The 19,405-nt window shown below is 47.6% G+C and overlaps 1 protein-coding gene across 4 annotated transcripts in view; it reads left to right on the top strand.

Moving 5' to 3' along the window:
* Positions 1-19,405, top strand: part of appl2 (adaptor protein, phosphotyrosine interaction, PH domain and leucine zipper containing 2) — a 268,088-nt gene that overhangs the window by 68,356 nt on the left and 180,327 nt on the right. For all 4 annotated transcript variants that reach the window (XM_070897644.1, XM_070897645.1, XM_070897646.1 and 1 more), the window contains 2 exons: positions 10,274-10,332; positions 17,812-17,958. In XM_070897644.1, the coding sequence (XP_070753745.1) occupies positions 10,274-10,332; positions 17,812-17,958 (206 nt within the window). The remainder of the gene's footprint in view (positions 1-10,273; positions 10,333-17,811; positions 17,959-19,405) is intronic.

The raw sequence follows: 19,405 nt of genomic DNA, 5'->3' as shown, positions 1-19,405 counted from the left end.
CCCTCTGCCCAGTACTTGCCTCCTCTGCACTTATTCGAAGAGTGTTCCTGGAGCAATGGCTTTTTGGACAGGAATGTTCCAAGGATCCCATATTGTCCAAGTGTGTGATTCAAAAGGTGGCAACCTGTGATTTTCTTTTAAATGTAGCAATACCTGAAATTCTAGGGCCTTACTAAGCAATGAGTTTAATAAATATGTCGCTGAATCTCGTGGTTTTAATAAAAACTGCCGTTGAATTTCAGCAGCAATGCTGCAATGAGGTGCATGTTGTGTCAGCATCTGACTCGCCACTGTGTTGGCCGCACTGTGTCGCCGCCGCCAAGGCAGGAATGGGATATGTTGAAACAGCTTATTACTTGACATCTCTGCTGGTATGAGTCTCCGGATTTAAAAAAATTGCACAATGTCTGCAGCACAAGTTAAACAGACTGTGCTTTAAAAAAAAATCTATTGCATTGGTAATACCTCTATCATCATCATCATCATAGGCAGTCGCTCAAAATCGAGGAAGACCTGCTTCCACTCCAAAAATGAGTGCTCAGGTGACTGTGCAGTCCAATACGGGAATTACAGTCTCTGTCACAGGTGGGACAGACAGTGGTTGAAGGAAAAGGTGGGTGGGACTGGTTTGCTGCCTGCGCTTGATTTCTGCATGCTCTCGGCGACGAGACTCGAGGTGCTCAGCGCCCTCTCGGATGCACTTCCTTCACCTAGAGCGCTCTTTGGCCAGGGATTCCCAGGTGTCGGTGGGAATGTTGCACTTTATCAAGGCGACTTTGAGGGTGTCCCTGAAATGTTTCCTCTGCCCACCTTGGTCCCGCCTACCGTGAAGGAGTTCAGAGTAGAGCGCTTGCTTTGGGAGTCTTGTGTCAGGCATGCGAACTATGTGGCCTGCCCAGCGGAGCTGATCAAATGTGGTCAGTGCTTCAATGCTGGGGATGTTGGCCTGGTGAAGGACGGTAACATTGGTGCGTCTGTCCTTCCAGGGGATTTGCAGGATCTTGCGGAGACATCGTTGGTGATATTTCTCCAGCGATTTGTAGTGTCTGCTGTATATGATCCATGTCTTCTTTTAATGTTTTGCCATTTAGTGTAGATGTCCCCTCACTCTTCATCAGTACACATTTCTCCACGTCATCGGACACCTCTCTGCTCAATCTACTAACCTGTCCATGTCCTCCTAAAGTGCTTTCGACTCCTCTTCAGTTACCCAAGCTCTTTGTGTGCCATCTGCGAATTCTGATATTATGCCCTTATACCAGAGTGCAGATCATTCATACATTTTTGAGAAATTGGTAACGAAGCAATAAATTTAACATCGAAAGACGAAAGAGAGGGGATAGGAGATTATTTTAATGCAAGGGGTTGTGAAGAAATGGAATGCCAGAAACTAGTGGAAGCAGGATCGGTAATAGCTTTTAAAAGAGAAGTGGATAAATATTTAAAAGGGGCATGGGGGGAAGATCAGAGGAACAGGACTTGGTGGACAGATCTTTTGTAGTGGGCCAAACTGCTGCTTTCTGTGCTGTAAAATTCAGATACAGCAGGAGCGATGAGGTTAGGGCGAAGGAGTGGTGAGTGATCGTGGAGCGATGTGATCGAGGCCCAGAAGAGGCGAGGGCCCAGAAGAGGCGAGGGCCCAGGGGCAGCACGGGCCAACCCACACTGCGATATGTGTGCGCACTAGGTCCGTGCAGCAGAGCTGGTCTCCTGTCGTCTTGGTTAATCCTTGCCACTGGACCAAGACCTAGCTCTGTCAAGCCTGTATGGTGGCTGGTGTGCAACGGCCACCAACATGTTAAACAAATCCACGCACAGGCATCTTCCACCCTTCAGGATGTAGTTCGGGACCTGGAATATTAATTGAAACACCTCTGAACTCATCCCTTTTTGGCGTGGAAGCAAGTCATCCTCGATACGAGGGACCACCTATGATGATGATGATGATGATGACGTCTCTGAGCCATACAGGAGGGCGGATATCACTACAGCCCTGTAGTCCTTGCCGATTATAGGCTCCCAAGGTATGGAAAGTAGTCCACGTTGTCCAGGGCTGCGCCGTGGATCTTGATGACTGGGGGGCAGTGCTGTGTGGTGGGGACAGGCTGGTGCAGGACCTTTATCTTACAGATGTTTAGTGTAAGGCCCATGTTTTCGTACGCCTCAGTGAAGATGTTGACTATGATTTGGAGTTCAGTCTCTGAATGTGCGCTGACGCATGTGTCGTCCACGTACTGTAGCTTGACGACAGACGTTGGGACGGTCTTGGATCTGCATGGAGACGACGAAGGTAGAACAGCTTCCCACTGGTTCTGTAGTTTAGTTCCACTCCAGTGGGGAGCTTGTTGAGTGTGAGGTGGAGCATTGCAGCGAGGAAGATTGAGAAGAGAGTTGGCGTGATGATGCAGCCCTGCTTGACCCCTGTCCGGACATGGATTGGGTCTGTGGTGGATCCGTTGGTCAGGATTACGGCCTGCACGTCGTCGTGCAGCAGGCGGAGGATGGTGACGAACTTTTGGAGGCAATCGAAACGGAGGAGGATGCTCCATCGTCCCTCACGGTTGACAGTGTCAAGGGCCTTTGTAAGGTCAAAGAAGGATATGTACAAGGGTTGCTGCTGTTTCCTGCATTTTTCTTGCAGTTGTCGCGCTGTAAAAACCATGTCCGTTGTACCCCGAAGAGGACGAAATCTGCACTGTGACTCCGGGAGGAGCTCCTCAGCCACAGGGAGAAGACGGTTGAGGAGGATTGTTTTCTGTGGCTAAAGAGATCAAGGGGTATGGAGAGAAAACAGGAAAGGGATGCAGGTGAATGATCAGCCATGATCTTATTGAATGGTGGTGCAGGCTCGAAGGGCCGAATGGCCTACTCCTGCACCTAAGTTTGTATGTTTTCTATGATTCTAGCGACGACTTTCCCAGTGGCTGATAACGGGGAGATCCCTCTGTAGTTGCCGCAGTTGGACTTGCTCCTTTTTTAAAGATACCTCTATAAAGATGTGCCTAATCCATTTACACAGGAAAGCTGGCTGAAAAACAGCAATCATACAGAGTACCACTTGCGTGCCAAGGTTTCCAGGTGATGATTTTTTTAATGAGATTCTCATCACCGTCACGTTTTTCTGAGTGCTATTTCTTTAACAATGTGGTTTATGGGAGATGGTAAAGTAGAAACCATGTGCACCAGCTGAGGGTACAACACTACGCAGCCACTATTAACTATATCCTCGAGACCACCAACTCCGAGCTTCTCCCATGAACCACAGTGTCTGAGTGCCAAGGTAGCCCAGGATACTGGGTCTCCACAGCTGGGGAAATGTCACGAGTAGGAAAGAAAAACCATTCCATTTTATAAACTGCTTTGTAGGAAGTATTTCCCTTTTCGATCCTTCATTAACAGTGTATTTATCCCTCCTTCCCAGCATACATTACCTCAAATTAATGCACCATTTTTCATACGTGACCTTTTTGTGATGTGAGCTATCTAAATTTCTCTACTTGTGATGAAACCAGCACTGTGTCTGTGGCCCAGGTGTAGAAATGGGGGCCAATAGTGGTGTGATTCTGGGGTGTTCCATCCTCCGTTCGGAGAGCTATACTTGGGTTGCAGCTTGACCTGCAGCGTAAGGCTGAAGTCAAGCCCGTGCTCTGTGTGCACGTTCAGCCACGTGCTTTGATCACTCTGCTCCTGGTGAACTGATAAAAGATTACATTAACATTCTCATTTCAACCTTGAGGACAAAGGGGAGCATGATTCATCCCTCTTGAAAAACAAGAAAATCTTGAACTTTACAGGGAAAGAGTCGTGAAATGGGATTAAAGTAGACAGGTCAAAAGCGAACACCAGCACACGTGCGATGGGTTAAATGGTTGTGTGTGTGTGTGTGTGTGTGTGTGTGTTGTAATAATCTGTGACACTAGTGTAGGGAAAATTGTCCATATTCTTTTGATGGTTTGTGTTGATTTCCTTAAAGAAATAGTTGTGAGAAATCACCGCTACCACCCTGTCAGGGAGCGGCTATCCAAACCTGCACTGCCCTCGAGGGCTGATCAACGTGTCTCAGCACCTTTAAAGATGAAGCAAAGACAGGGGAGGTGTTTTGTATCTAAGCTGTTCCTCACGTCAAGTAGTTCTAAAGTAATTTTCCTGGAAGGCACTTCCTGTCTGGTCGGAGATACCTTAATCGACTTTATCTGGATTTGAAAAAACAGAAAATGTTCACACATCGAAGTGTACAGAACTGGCAAGAGCGTATTTTGCCTGTGCCAAGTATCAAGGGTTCTGCACATGAAGGTTTGCAGCGTTCACTACCAGTTTGTCGACAGAATGTTGTAAGCAGGAATTCTACTAACCATCCTTGTAGTGCACTTTCCTCACCTCCTTGAAATGACACTGTCAACCGCGAGGGTCTATGGAGCGTCCTCCTCCGTTTCGGATGCTCCCAAAAGTTTGTCAACATCCTTCATCTGTTCCACGACGACATGCAGGCCGTGATCCTTACCAACGGATCCATTACAGACCCAATCCACGTCTGGACCAGGATTAAACAGGGCTGCATCATCGCTCCAACCCTCTTCTCAATCTTGCTCGCTGCCATGCTCCACCTCACAGTCAACAAGCTCCCCGCTGGAGTGGAACTAAACTACAGAACCAGTGGGAAGCTGTCTCCAGGCCAGGTCCAAGATCACCCCAACTTCTGTCGTTGAGCTACAGTACGCGGACGACGCCTGCGTTCTGCGCACATTCAGAGACTGAACTCCAGGATATAGTCGATGTATTTACTGAGGCATACAAAAGCATAGACCTTATGCTAAACATCATAAGACAAAGGTACTCCACCAGCCTGTCCTCGCCACACAACACTGCCCCCCAGTCATCAAGATCCTCGACTCGGCCCTCGACAACGTGGACCACTTCCCATACCGTGGGAGCCTCTTATCAACAAAAGCAGACATTGATGTGGAGATTCAGCATTGCCTCCAGTGCGCCAGTGCAGCCTTCGGCCGCTTGAGGAAAAGAGTGTTCAAAGACCAAGCCCTCACATCTACCACCAAGCTCATGGTCTACAGGGCTGTAGCAATACCCACCCCCGTGTATGGCTCAGAGGCATGGACCATGTACAGAAGACACATCAAGTCGCTGGAGATATATCACCAACGATGTCTTCTCAAGATCCTACAAATCTCCTGGGAGGACAGGCGCACCAACATCAGCGTCCTCGTCCAGGCTAACATCCCCAGCATTGACGCACTGACCACACTTGATCAGCTTCGCTGGGCAGGCCACATAGTTCACATGCAGACACGAGACTCCCAAAGCAAGTACTCTATGCGGAACTCCTTCACGGCAAACGAGCCAAAGGTGGGCAGCGGAAACGTTACAAGGACACCTTCAAAGCCTCCCTGATAAAGTGTGACATCACCACTGACACCTGGGAGTCCCTGAACAAAGACCGCCCTAAGTGGAGAAAGTGGAGAATCCGGGAGGGCGCTGAGCACCTCGAGTCTCAACGCTGAGAGCATGCAGAAATCAAGCGAAGGCAGCGGAAAGAGCGTGCGGCAAACCAGTCCCACCCACCCCGTCCCTCAACGACTATCTGTCCCACCTGTGACAAAGTCTGTGGCTCTCGTATTGGACTGTTCAGCCACCAAAGAACTCACTTCAGGAGTGGAAGCAAGTCTTCCTCGATTCTGAGGGACTGCCTATGATGATGATGATGATGCACTTTCCTCACCACCTTGAAATCCAGGATGTCTTTTGGAAAATAAATGTGTAACTAAAGCAACCATCTTCAGCCAGAATTGCCGAGTGGATGATCCATATTGGCCTCCTCCTGAGGTCCCCACTATCACAGAAGCCAGTCTTCAGCCAATTCGATTCTTCCACGTGATATCAAGAAATAGCTGAGCGCACTGGATACAGCAAAGGCTATGGGCCCCGACAACATCCCGCTGCCGTGCTGAAGACGTGCTCCAGAACAAGCCGTGCCTCTGGTCAAGCTGTTCCAGTACAGCTACAACACTGGCATCCACCCGACAATGTGGAAAACTGGCCAGGTATATCCTGTCCACAAAAAGGACAAATCCAATCCGGTCAATTACCGCTCCATCAGTGATGGAAGGTGTCGTCGACAGTGCTATCAAGCGACACTTACTCACCAATAACCTGCTCACCGATGCCCAGTTTGAGTTCTGCCAGGACCACTCGGCTCCAGACCTCATTACATCCTTGGTCCAAACATGGACAAAAGAGCTGAATTCCAGAGGTGAGGTGAGAGTGACTGCCCTCGACATCAAGGCAGCATTTGTCCGAGTGTGGCACCAAGGAGCCCTAGTAAAACTTAAGTCAATGGGAATCGGGGGAAAACTCTCCACTGGCTGGAGTCACACCTAGCACAAAGGAAGATGGTTGTGGTTGTTGGAGGTCAATCATCACAGCCCCAGGACATCGCTGCAGGAGTTCCTCAAGGCAGTGTCCTAGGCCCAAACATCTTCAGTTGCTTCATCAATGACCTTCCCTCCATCATAAGGTCAGAAGTGGGGATATTCGCTGATGACTGCACAGTGTTAAGTTCCATTCGCAACTCCTCACATAATGAAGCAGTCCATGCCCACATGCAGCAAGACCTGGACGACATTCAGGCTTGGACTGATAAGTGGCAAGTAACATTCGTGCCACAAAAGTGTCGGGCAACGACTATATCCAACAAGCGAGAGTCTAACCACCTCCCCTTGACATTCAATGGCATTGCCATCGCCGAATCCCCCACCGTCAACATCCTGGCGGTCACCATTGACCAGAAACTTAACTGGACCAGCCACATAAATACTGTGTCAACAAGAGCGGGTCAGAGGCTGGGTATTCTGCAGCGAGTGCCTCACCTCCTGATTTCCCAAAACCTTTCCACCATCTACAGGACACAAGTTAGGAGTGTGATGAAATACTCTCCACGTGCCTGCGTGAGTGCAGCTCCAACAACACTCAAGAAGCTTGACACCATCCAGGACAAAGGAGTCCACTTGATCAGCACCTCATCCACCACCTTAAAACATTCACGTACCGTGGCTGCAGTGTGTACCATCTACAAGATGCACTATAGCAACTCGCCAAGGCTTCTTTGGCAGCACCTCCCAAACCCGCGACCGCTACCAACTAGAAGGACAAGGGCAGCAGGTGCATGGAAATATCACCTCCACGTTCCCCGCCAAGTCACACACCATCCTGACTTGAACATATATTGGCCGTTCTTTCGTCATTGCTGGGTCAAAATCCTGGAAATCCCTCCCTAACAACACTGTGGGAGCACCTTCACCACACGGACTGCAGCGGTTCAAGAAGGCAGCTCACCACCACCTTCTGAAGGGCAATTAGGGTTGGGCAATAAATGCTGGCCTTGTCTGCGACACCCACATCCCGTGAACAAATTTTTAAAAATTGAGATATAATGTTGAATGGTTCCTTCTGTTACACAAACTGCATGCTCCATTCACAGGGACAAGGCCAAATGTGGCAGTATTGCCACTGAATATTACCACTGAATATTACCACTATAGGTGTGAAGAACATTTTGGGGGTACTCGGAAATTTTAGGTTGCAGCTACGCTGTTCAATAACTAACGCAGAGAAAAGCTACCAATATTTGAGTGTGCCTCAGAGCGTAATTTGACCTCATGCACCACTGGTTTTATATAAAATGATTTCTCTGATTGAAGATGAATCCAGCTTTCAATGCTAACAGCAGAACTACAAAAAGTACAATAGAAAAACAAACCAACTTGCTTTTATTTATCACCGTTCATGTTCATGCAGGGTATTGCGTACAATGGAGTATATATGGACTTTAGCAAGGCTTTTGATAAGGTAGACTGGACATGAAGGTTAAAGCTCATGAGATACAGGACAAAGTGTCAAGTTGGATCCAAAAGTGGCTTGGAGGTAGGAAGTAAAGGGTAATGATTGATGGATGTTTTTGTGACATGCTCAGTCTTGGGACCCTTGCTTTTTGTGCTATATATCAACGATTTAGATTTGAATATAGGAAGTATGATTAAGAAGTTTGCAGACAACACTAAAATTGGCTGTGGGGTTGATAATGAAGAGGAAAGTCATGGGCTGCAGGAGGATAGCAATCTACTGGTCAGGTGGGCAGAGCAGTGGCAAATGGAATTTAATTCAGAGAAGTGTGAGGTGATGCACTTTGCAGGGGCTAATAAGGAAAGGGTATACACATTAAGCGGTAGGCCACTTAATAGTGTAGATGAACAAAGGGACTTTGGAGTGCTTGTCCACAGATCCCTGAAAGTAGCAGGCCAGATGGAAAAGGTGGTTAAGAAGGCATACGGAATGCTTGCCTTTATTGGCCGAGGCATAGAATATAAGAGCAGGGAGGTTATGCTTAAATTGTATAATACTTTGATTAGGCCACAGCTGGAGTACTGCGTGCAGTTCTGGTCGCCGTATTATAAGAAGGACGTGATTGCACTAGAGAGGGTGCAGAAGAGATTTACTAGAATGCTGCCTGGAATGGAGAACCTTAGTTATGAGGACAGATTGGATAGACTGGGTTTGTTCTCATTGGAACAGAGGAGATTGAGAGGAGGCCTCATTGAGGTGTATAAAATATTGAGGGGCCTGGACATAGTGGATAGTAAGGGTCTATTTCCATTGGTGGAGGGGTCTATAACGAGGGGGCATAGTTTTAAGGTGGTTGGTGGAAGGTTTAGAGGGGATTTGATGGGGGGGGGGGCCTTCTTTACGTGGCGATCTGGAACTCGCTGCCTGGAAGAGTGGTGGATGCAGAAACCCTCACCACTTTTAAGAGATGGTTGGATGGGCACTTAAAGTGGACCTAGAGCTGGTAATTGGGATTAGACTGGATGACCTTTGGTTGGACGGCGCAGATATCGAATATGGCCAGGGTGATCTCCTGGATTAGTTTCGGATCGCCTGGATGGGTCGGAGAGGAATTTTCCCAGATTTTTTCTCCCTAAATTGGCCTGGGTTTTTATCTGGCTTTTGCCTCTCCCAGGAGATCACATGTCTCCGGTTGGGGTGGAGTGTAGAATGTTTCAGTATAAGGGGTGTCGCAGTTGTTTGAGGCGGACTTGTTGGGCTGGATGCTTTTTGCCTTTCCGTCATTGTTCATAGGTTTATACGCAACCTTTCGGGCCGTGCGGCTCTTTGTCGGCCGGTGCGGACACGATGGGCTGAAATGGCCTCCTTCTGCGCTGTAAATTTCTATGTTTCTAACCTCCCAAAGTGTTTCACAACAAATTAATTACTTTTGAAATGAAGTCACTTTTGTGATGTAAGAAGCCAATTTGCACAGAGCTAGTTCTTAACAGCAATGGGATACATTTTGCAAAAGTACTTCATTGGCCCTGGAAGTTCTTGAGGTTGTAAAAGGCACGATTTAAATGCAGATCCGACCTTCCAGATGGTTTTTGATGATAAAGGTGCTTTTTGAATGCAAGTTGTTTGTTAACCTGCTGAGTAATGATACAAAATGTGACCATTTGGATAGTTCGTGAGGTGAGGCATCAGACGGAATTTCTCTTCTGGGTAATGTTTTTTTGGCATCGACCTGTGTACTGAAACTAAAGTCAATTGGATTCTCTGTTAATTATTAGCTCCAAGAGGTTTTGTTACAATCTCTGAATGGCATTGCAAGGGTAAAATTACTGTAGGAGTAAGTATTTATGTGCAGTGGTTCCAGGGTGAGGGTAGCAGAAATTAAATTTAATGGTTCCTCCACAGACAAAGCTGAGCCATCCTGCTCGAATCCATCATCCAATGGGATCGCTGCAAGCACCACGCTCACTTCCTGTCATTGGTACCAGTTTGTTCAGTGGGGTTTTACTCTAACCTCACAAAATCTTTGCAGAATAAGAATGGCAACAGTGGGTATTCTATAACCTGGCAAAGCCAGGATATTGTAACAGTCACAAATAATAATCAAAATACCACAACTGCTAAAATATAAGCAGGTCAGTCAGGTGTGTGGGGAGAACAGATCATCGACACTGCAGATTTGGGTTATGAAGGGTGCAAGCCTGAAATGTTGACTCCGAAGCATTCTCTCCACAAATGCTGACTGATCTGTGTTTCTCCAGCTTTTTCTGTTACTCTAATCTTTAACTCGTTTCTTGTGTTAGAATTCAGAATAAATCTGTTATTAAATGGGGAAACCTGAATATTGCATCCTAATAATGTTTTGTACTTTTTTAAAATAATTCATTGCCTCAAATAAATTGCTGCTGTCTATTTTCTGTAGAACATGATGCAGCAATGGCGAAATACAGCAAGCTACCCAAGAAAAGAGAAAATGAAAAGGTAGAGGAGGATTTACACACCATGGGGGTAAAATTTCACTTGGGCGTGATGTTACAGGAGCAAGATCGCACAAGCCACATGTTGCATTGCAGTCAGTGCAATGGATGTTGGCCGGGGAGTTTAACTGGCATTCCATACAATACCAATTTACGCAACCGCTTGAGACCAATTTTAACCCCTCAACTTCACATAATTCTTTATACAGATTTTATACACCTTGATGGATTGCTTTCATGGACCCGAATCCATAATTTCTATTTCCACTTTTCCCCCCGGCTTTTGTGTTATTTTCACTTTACCCCTCTTAGATCCCTCTCTCCTGTCATCATTCCTCCTTTCATTTCTCCCCTCTCGGTTACTCTGCCCTCCCAAATTCCAAACATATTACTCTCCTGCCGCTGTCCCAGGCTTGACTCCCTTTGTGATAATTCTACAGCTTCGCTCTGTACCTCTCCACAGGGCCCATTGAGGTACTCAACACTACCTCCTTACGAGCAGCAACCCCAACGGCCCCATCTTACTCTCTTGCCGACCTGCCCGGCCACTGGGGACTAATCTTTCCTACCTCATTCCCATTCAACTCACCCCTCCCAGCACTGACCCCAAGGCCCTTGCCATCCATGAGTTTATTGAGGATATTTGCATCGACACCATGGCCTTGACAGAAACCTGGCTGAGGGCTGTTGGCCTCTTCACCCTTAATGAAGCCTCCCCGCCTGCTATACCTTCCACTACTTGCCCCACCCAAACTACCTGTGGAGTTTTGACCCTAATCACACCTTGGTCTATCCCCCTATTCCTGTGGCACGTTCTCCTTTGACCATCTCACCTTGTACCACCCCTCTCGCCTCGTCATTCTATACCGCCCACCCAAGTACCACCGAGGTATCCTCTCGGCTTTCTTCCCTCAGCCTCTCCACTGAGCCACTTCACATCCTCGGCGCTTTCAACCTCCATCTCAACTCATCATGCTCTGTCTCTCTCCTGAGTTCACTGCCCTCCTATCCTCTCTTATTTTCTCCCTCTATATAAACTCCCCAACCCACATTCACGGCCACTCCCTTGATCTTGCCATTTCACGTAGCCTTGCTACACCCATCGTGTTAATCACACTATGACCATCTTACACTTCCGTGTATCGCTCTCCGCCCACATCCCTCTTTCCCCCTCCTAACCCTACTTCCATTTGTGTCCGCCCCGGGAAAAAAACATACTCCCAATTCACTTACAACTGTCAACATCCCAACTGACCAGTCTTTGGCCCTCCAGTCACCACAACATTTCTACAGCCACTGATCTGCTCAACCACACCCTTACCTCCACCTTTGATGCCCTAGTCCCCATTGAAACCATTACTCTCTCTCTCTCTCTCTCTGTCACTCACCGTGGCTGTTTCTTATCTCTGCTCCCTTAAATCCGAGCGTCACAGATTTGCACATGCATGGCGGGCAACTGGTTGATGCATTCACTGCCAGATTTGGTAGACCACATAATGTACTATTGGGTTCTGCTCTCGTCTGCAAAAACTGCTCACTATTCCAGGATCATGCTGGACTACAACGATAACCCCATAGCTTTTCTATGTCACTAAGATTGAAACCATCCATTTAGCTGCCTCTGCCACTTCCCTCCCTTCCCCTAGCCCACTGGGTCAAACTTCCTCTAAGGTTCCCCCTTGCCCTAGCTCTGAACTCGCATTCTTCTCTCGTTTCTCTCCTATCTCCCCTCATGCCCTCTGTGAGTTCGTGTCCATGAGAGCCACTTCCTGCTCCCACGACCCTATTTCCTCTAAACTGCTGACCAACCATTCCTGATCCCAATATTAGCTGACATTTTTAAAGGTTCTCTCTCCTCAGGTGCTGTCCTTCACGCTTTCAAATCTGCCATCTCAACCCTCTCCTCAAAATTCCATAGTTGACCCCTCTTCCGTTGCAAACTACTGCCCCATCTCAAACCTCTCTTTTCCTTTCAAGTCCTTGAACGTGTTGTCGCCTCCCAAATCCGCGCCCATCTTTCCCTGAACTCCATGTTTAAATCCCTCCAATCAGGTTTCCGCTCCTGCCCTGCCACAATACTGAAACAGAACTTATCAAAGTCACAAATGGCATCCTCTGTGACTGTACTGTGGTAAACCATCCCTCCTCGTCCTTCCCGACTCGTCTGCAGCCTTTGACACGGTTGACCACATCATCCTCCTCCAACGCCTCCTCTATCGTCCAGCTGGGTGGGACTGCACTCGCCTAGTTCCGTTCTTATCTATCCAATCGTAGCCAGAGAATCACCTGTAATGGCTACTCTTCCAGTTCCCACATTGTTATCTCTGGTGTCCCCCAAGTATCCTTGGCCCCTCCTATTTCTCATCTACATGTTGCCCCTTGGCAGCATCATCTGAAAACACAGCGTCAGTTTCCACATATACGCTGATGACACCCAACTCTACCTCACCACCACTTCTCTCGACACCTCCATTGTCTCTAAATTGTCAGACTGCTTGTCCGACATCCAGTTCTGGATGAGCCGAAATTTTCTCCAGCTAAATATTAGGAAGAGCGATGAAATTGGCCCTGAAATCCCGCTTCCTTCTTTCCGCGGGCGTTCGACTCAATTCTAGAGAAAAGATGCGCATTTACCTGTTCCTGCTGCGCCCACCAGCGCTCCTGGTCCTGAGGCCTCTCCCTGCGCATCGCAGCGCATGCACGGCGGGACGGAGGGAGAGCTGGAGCTGGAGTCCCATGGCATTGGGCAGCCAATCCAGGTAAAGTATTTTCTCATTCATAATAATGGGAACTCCATAAGCAGGAGTTCTTATTATTATGATTGAGAACTCCCCCCCCCTCCCCCAAACAACAAAACACCAATAAAAAAATCGGGAAAAAAATCACTAATTTAAATTAAAGTTAATAAATGTCTTAGAAAAACTGTATATTTTTCCGATTTTTAAAATAAAGTTTTTTAATTATGGTTTAAAATAAACTGACCTGAGTGGGCAGGATTTTTAAACATTAAAATGTGTTTTTTTAAATTTTATTTTTATATGTTTTTGTATGTTTTAAAACTCTTACACTGGTAAAAGTACGCTATGTGCCTGCTTTTACCAGGAGAAAGAGTTTGAAGGACATTTGCTGGGCAAGAGATGGGAAAATACCGCAATCTTGCCTATGCCAATGTCCTTGTTGCCGAGATGCATGCGATCTGTCAAGCCAAAATTTGACAGATTGGAAAAGCCGGTTTTCGGCTCATGTGCATTGCTTCTGCGATGTCTTCCCGGGTCCGTACACACTCCGTACGGACCCAGGGAGGCCGGGATTTCAGGGCCAATGTTAAAATTTTAAAATTCTCATTCGTGTGTTCAAATCCCTCCATGGCTTCGCCCCTCCCTATGTCTGTAATCTCCACGCCCCCCCCCCCCCCCTTCCATGAGACTCTGTGCTCCCCCAATTTTGTCCTCTTGAACATCCCTGATTTTAATTGCTCCACCAATGGCGGCCGTGCCTTCAGCTGCCTGGGCCCTAGGACTTGGATTTCCCTCCCTAAACCTTTCTGCCTCTCCACCTCTCATTGGATGTGAGGCTACAGTTTTGTTTTCCCTTCAGTTTTGGGTGCAAACTTGAAAATCTCAAGCGAAGATCTCTCACAAATATTTACATCCCTGCATGTGGAGTCACTGAATTCAAACACTCTTAGTTTCATAACTAAATATCGCACACATTGGGCCATAATTTGCTGTGGCGGGGTAGCTAACGGGATCTTCCGTCAGACTTACCCTTGCATGGTTAGGGGTTTAAGTTGTTTGAGTGGCAGTTGCTGAAAGTGCAAGCTGGTAAGAGCGCAGCGAGGGAAACCGGGCATGTGCGACCTGACAGGACAGGCAACCGGATATCTCATCAACCAAACAGATTGAAGAATTGTCAAATTAACAGTGGAAGGACTGAGAAGGAGGGTGAATTAGAGTGGGTAAATTCAGTGTCAAATTAGATACAGAAAGAGAAATAAAGGGCCCAAGTTTCGGGCCGCGCCTAAAACGGCGCAGCCCAGATCTGGACGCCCGTTTTTCGCACCACAAAGTGCGCCTAAAAAAAACTCACCTATTCTCCGGCTCCCTGCAGGTCCGCTGGAGCTGGGCGCAGCGCAGCAAGAGCTGTTGGGGGGCGGAGCCAGGTCTCTGCGCTGAAAACAGTGCCGGGACCTCTGCACATGCGCGCGCATGTGCAGTAGCTCCAGGCACCCAAAACTGTGGGAGGGGCCCGAAACATGCAGCCCCTAGCCCTGGCCGAATGGCCTCACTGGGGCTGTGTGGATAAGGCTCCTACCACCCGACCCGACCCCCGCTCTCCGCCCCCCTCACCCCGGCGACTCGACCTCTGCTCCCCCCCCCCCAGCGGACCCGACCTCCGCTCCCCCCCCTGCGCCCCGACCCGACCTCTGCGTCTCTCCCTCCTACCCCCTCTGGACCTCCGCGACTCTCTTTCTCCCCCCCCCCCCCCCCGACGCCACCTACCTGTAAATCCAACCCGATGTCTTGGGCCCGGCCATTCAGCCTTCTTCTCTCCCTCCCTCCTCTCTCCTTCCCTCCCTCCCTCCTCTCTCCTTCCCTCCCTCCCTCCTCTCTCCTTCCCTCCCTCCCTCCTCGCTCCTTCCCTCCCTCCCTCCTCCCTCCTCTCTCCTTCCCTCCCTCCCTCCTCTCTCCTTCCCTCCCTCCCTCCTATCTTCCTCCCTCCCTCCCTCCCTCCTCTCTCCCTTCTCCCACTCTCTCCCCTCTCCCCCCCTCTCCTCCCCCATTCTCCTCCTCCCTTCCCCCCTCCTCCTCCTCCCCCCCCACCCTTCATCTTCCTCCCCCCCACCCTCTCCTCCCCACCCCCCTCCTCCTTCTCCCCCTCCCCCTCCCCCTTCTCCCCCTCCCCCTTCTCCCCCTCCCCCTTCTCCCCGTCCCCCTTCTCCCCCTCCCTCCCTTCTCCCCCTCCCCCCTTCTCCCTCTCTCCCTCCCACCCCCCTTCTCCCCCTCCCCCTCCCCTTTTCCCTCTCCCCCTCCCCCTCCCCTTTTCCCTCTCCCCCTCCCACCCCCCTTCTCCCCCTCCCCCTCCCACCCACCTTCTCCCCCTCCCCCTCCCACCCCCCTTCTCCCCCTCCCCTCGTTGTCAGAAACACAGACAGAGAGTGAGAGACACACTCACAGACAGAGAGATAGAGACACTGACAGAGACACACTGGGGGGACCGTCCCAACACGCTGTTGGAGGACTCCCGGTGCTGCAGTCGGTAAGTAGAAAATGTTTTATTTATTGATTGTTTAAATTTTTTTTATTTTTTATTAATTTTTTTTGATTGATTTATTGGTTGATTTATTGATATATTTATCATTTATTATTGATGATGGCTATTTATTTGTAAAACTGAAGTATTTAATGTTTGTAAACTTCCCTTTAAACGCCCCCTCCCCCACCATTCCCTACGCCTAATTTGTAACCTATGCCTGATTTTCTAAAGTGTGGACAAGATTTTTTCGAACGTACAAAAATCTTCACTTACTCCATTCTAAGTTAGTTTGGAGTAAGTTTTCACTGCCTAAACTTTGAAAACAGGCGTAAGTGGCCGGACACGCCCCCTTTTGAAAAATAAATTCTGTTCCAAAAAAACAGGAGCAACTCAGGCCGAAACTTGGCCCCAAAGAGAGGGAAAGGAAAAAAAAAGGCAAAGGAAGTAAAATTATATTTTACATTTAAAAAAAATCTCCAACAACAATTAAAAGCTGAAGGAATGAGACTCCATATTTGTAATAGTTCATTTTCAGTACCAGAGAGGTTGACTGGCAGTAATTAACACTTACCACAGCGTTAAAAGGACATACTAACTTTTTGTAGCTACCATGCAAATACAGCAACGTCATTCTGCGAGTGAATGGTGAGGCAGACAGCGAGGTGCCGTTATAGCGAAGCTAACTTTGGAGCGGTGCATCTCCGTCAGCAACTTTTGGATCTTTTGAATCCGCATCTACCACTCGTCTGAAGTTGCTGTACTATTCAGGCCTAAATAACAGCAAGCGCCCTTAGCCTGATCATTATTTGCACCTAAAGAACAGCAACACCATTAGCCTGACCATTATTTTGACAACATATGGCTTGTGAAAATTTTGTAATATGCCTCTGTTCATTCATCAAACCAATATTTTCAACAAAACAAATTGCTGCAATTTGAGAGGTGGTCCACCTTGATATTAACTATCCTGCCAGATAACGGCTGTGGTGGGGTGAGTTAAAGCCCCTTTTGGATTTAAAGCCCCCGTTGCAGCTAATTACAGCATATGTTAATTTACTATATTAAATGGGTGGGATAAACAGAACTTGCAACTGTTGCTTCATATAGCTTATTCATTATCCTCTGCAGATCTAGGTATGTTCATTTAAAAAAAAACCTTCATAATGGCCCAGAAATTGCAGGCGGATACCTACGACCAGAAAGATTTCTATGACTCTACCTGGTGGTCCTGGAGGCTCATGGCCCTCTACGTGAAGGCCTTTGTCGACTCACGCATATCCCAGGAACGTAATGGTTTCGTACGCATCAATGGGATCACGTGGACCGGCCCAACCTATCCGAGTAGGGGGATCCCCATTCATACTTATGGTAATTCTGTACATAAGTATGAATGGGAATACCCCAAAAACACAGAAACATTGAAAATAACTATTAAAAAAAAAATCACACATTTCAAATTAATAAAAATGGAATTTAATTAATTATTTAAAACAAAAATGTAATTTTTGAAAAATAAATTGACATATTTTAACGGCTCTAAAAATAAACTTGCTTTATTTAACAGGATTTTAAATGTTTAGATGACTTTTTTTTAAATTATTTTTCTGTAGTTTAAAAGCTTGCACTGATAAAAGCAGGCCTTTAGTCTTTGGCGGACATTCGCTGGGCAGGATTTGGGCAAGTAGCCCAACTCGCCGCCCGATGAGGCCTTTTACTTTTGGATGTGGTGGATCTGTCAAAATAATTTTTTTGACCGATCAAGTTCCGGGTTTAGGCACATGCACTTCGCATGTAAACCCAGAACTTGCAGGGACCCCACGGGCACGTGTGCACCTCGTACACGCCCATGAGGAGCGCAATTTCAGGCCCGGTGTTTTTATATGTAATGAATTATTAATCAAACAAGTTTTTATTAGTTTACATTAAGTTTCTTTTCTAGGTTTTCTCTTGCAACCTTATGTTACCTTCCTGTCTTTAGTTTAAATGGTGATAAATATCCTGGCATTATTTAATAAAGGCATATAAAAGGGAAATGTCATTAAAGGGACATGCACATCTTTCCTCCTGTTATCCTGGCACACCAACAGTCTCCATAGATAACTTAATTTAAAGATCAGGCTTGCACGTTAGGGAATGCATGTTTGAGCAATGTATACTTGCAAGGAAAAGGTTGTAAGCATTTCTTGGAACAATAGCCCAACGCATTCACATGGCTTGTGTTTTTCAGTTGAAGGCGGAGGCAGTAGCAGAAGTAGCTACTGCGAGGAAAAGACAGCATCAGTCTTCCTTACAATACTATTGTGCCTTAAACGCGCTACAGTACAGGAAACGGGTGGCAATGCTGGATCCACTGCTTGGCTTTACACAGGGTCAGGTTAGTGAATCTGTTAGCTCAACACGTGCAATATATGCTGGGTCCCAATATTGGGTACGAATCAACACTCAAACATTGGCCTCGCATGCAATTTGGATGTTCCCGAACTGGATTCTGATTTGAACTTTACGCTCTCTGACCCCAATATCAAATAATCAGAGACCCTGAAGTATTTGGGCTCACTCTGAAGCTGAGAAGCCAAGTATCAAGAGTTTACTACGAATACTGTGATAAACCCACCACATACAATTCTGTGTTGATGAGGCATCTGCAATTCCTGTCTTTTGAGAACTTTAGAGGCAGGAAAATAATAAACTAGCACATAGAATTATAAATAATAAAAATCCATATCTTCAAACAATGTTGCTCCATTGCAGTACAGGTCCCAAGTAATCAGTGCAATAATGTGCACAATCTTAGAAACATAGAAACATAGAAAATAAGTGCAGGAGTAGGCCATTCTGCCCTTCGAGCCTGCACTACCATTCAATATGATCATGGCTAATCCTTCACCTCAGCACCCCTTTGGTGAGGCGTGAGTCCGGGGATCAGCAGAGGCCGATAAAAGGCCGCGAGAGGCGTCGGGAGTTCGTTGGTGAGGCGTGAGTCCGGGGATCAGCAGAGGCCTATAAAAGGCCGCGAGAGGCGTCGGGAGTTCGTTGGTGAGGCGTGAGTCCGGGGATCAGCAGAGGCCTATAAAAGGTGTACTTGTGCAGCTACAGAGAGAAGGCAAAAAAGAAGTAGAAAGAAACAGAAAGGTGACGTCACAGCCTAGGGGGTAAGTGATTGGCTGGTGATTGGTGAGTAGTTTTTCTTTTTCTTTTTTATATTAGTCAGTAACTTTTAACATTGTTGTTGCCAATTTAAGTGTACCTAAGGGTTAAGTCATGGCAGGAGAGCTAGGTCGGGTGTTATGCTCCTCCTGTACCATGTGGGAACTCGGACAATTCCGGTGTCCCTGACGACTACGTGTGCGGGAAGTGTATCCACCTCCAGCTCCTGACGGTCCGCGTTGCGGAATTGGAGCTGAGGGTGGATTCACTCTGGAGCATCCACGATGCTGAGAATGACGTGAGTAGCATGTGTAGCGAGTTGGTCTTACCGCAGGAGAAGGGGAATAGGGAATGGAAGACCAGCAGGAAGAGTAGAGCAAGAAAGGTAGTGCAGGGGTCCCCTGTGGTCATCCTCCTGCAAAACAGATACACTGCTTTGAGTACTGTTGGGGGGGATGACTCTTCAGGGGAGGGCAGCAGCAGCCAAGTTCATGGCACCGTGGCTGGCTCTGTTGCACAGGAGGGCAGGAAAAAGAGTGGGAGAGCGATAGTGATAGGGGATTCAATGGTGAGGGGAATAGATAGGTGTTTCTGCGGCCGCAACCGAGACTCCAGGATGGTATGTTGCCTCCCTGGTGCAAGGGTCAAGGATGTCTCGGAGCGGGTGCAGGACA

The sequence above is a fragment of the Pristiophorus japonicus genome, chromosome 13 (assembly GCF_044704955.1).
Source record: "Pristiophorus japonicus isolate sPriJap1 chromosome 13, sPriJap1.hap1, whole genome shotgun sequence".
Taxonomy (NCBI): domain Eukaryota; kingdom Metazoa; phylum Chordata; class Chondrichthyes; family Pristiophoridae; genus Pristiophorus; species Pristiophorus japonicus.
This window is presented reverse-complemented; position numbering and strand designations above follow the sequence as displayed.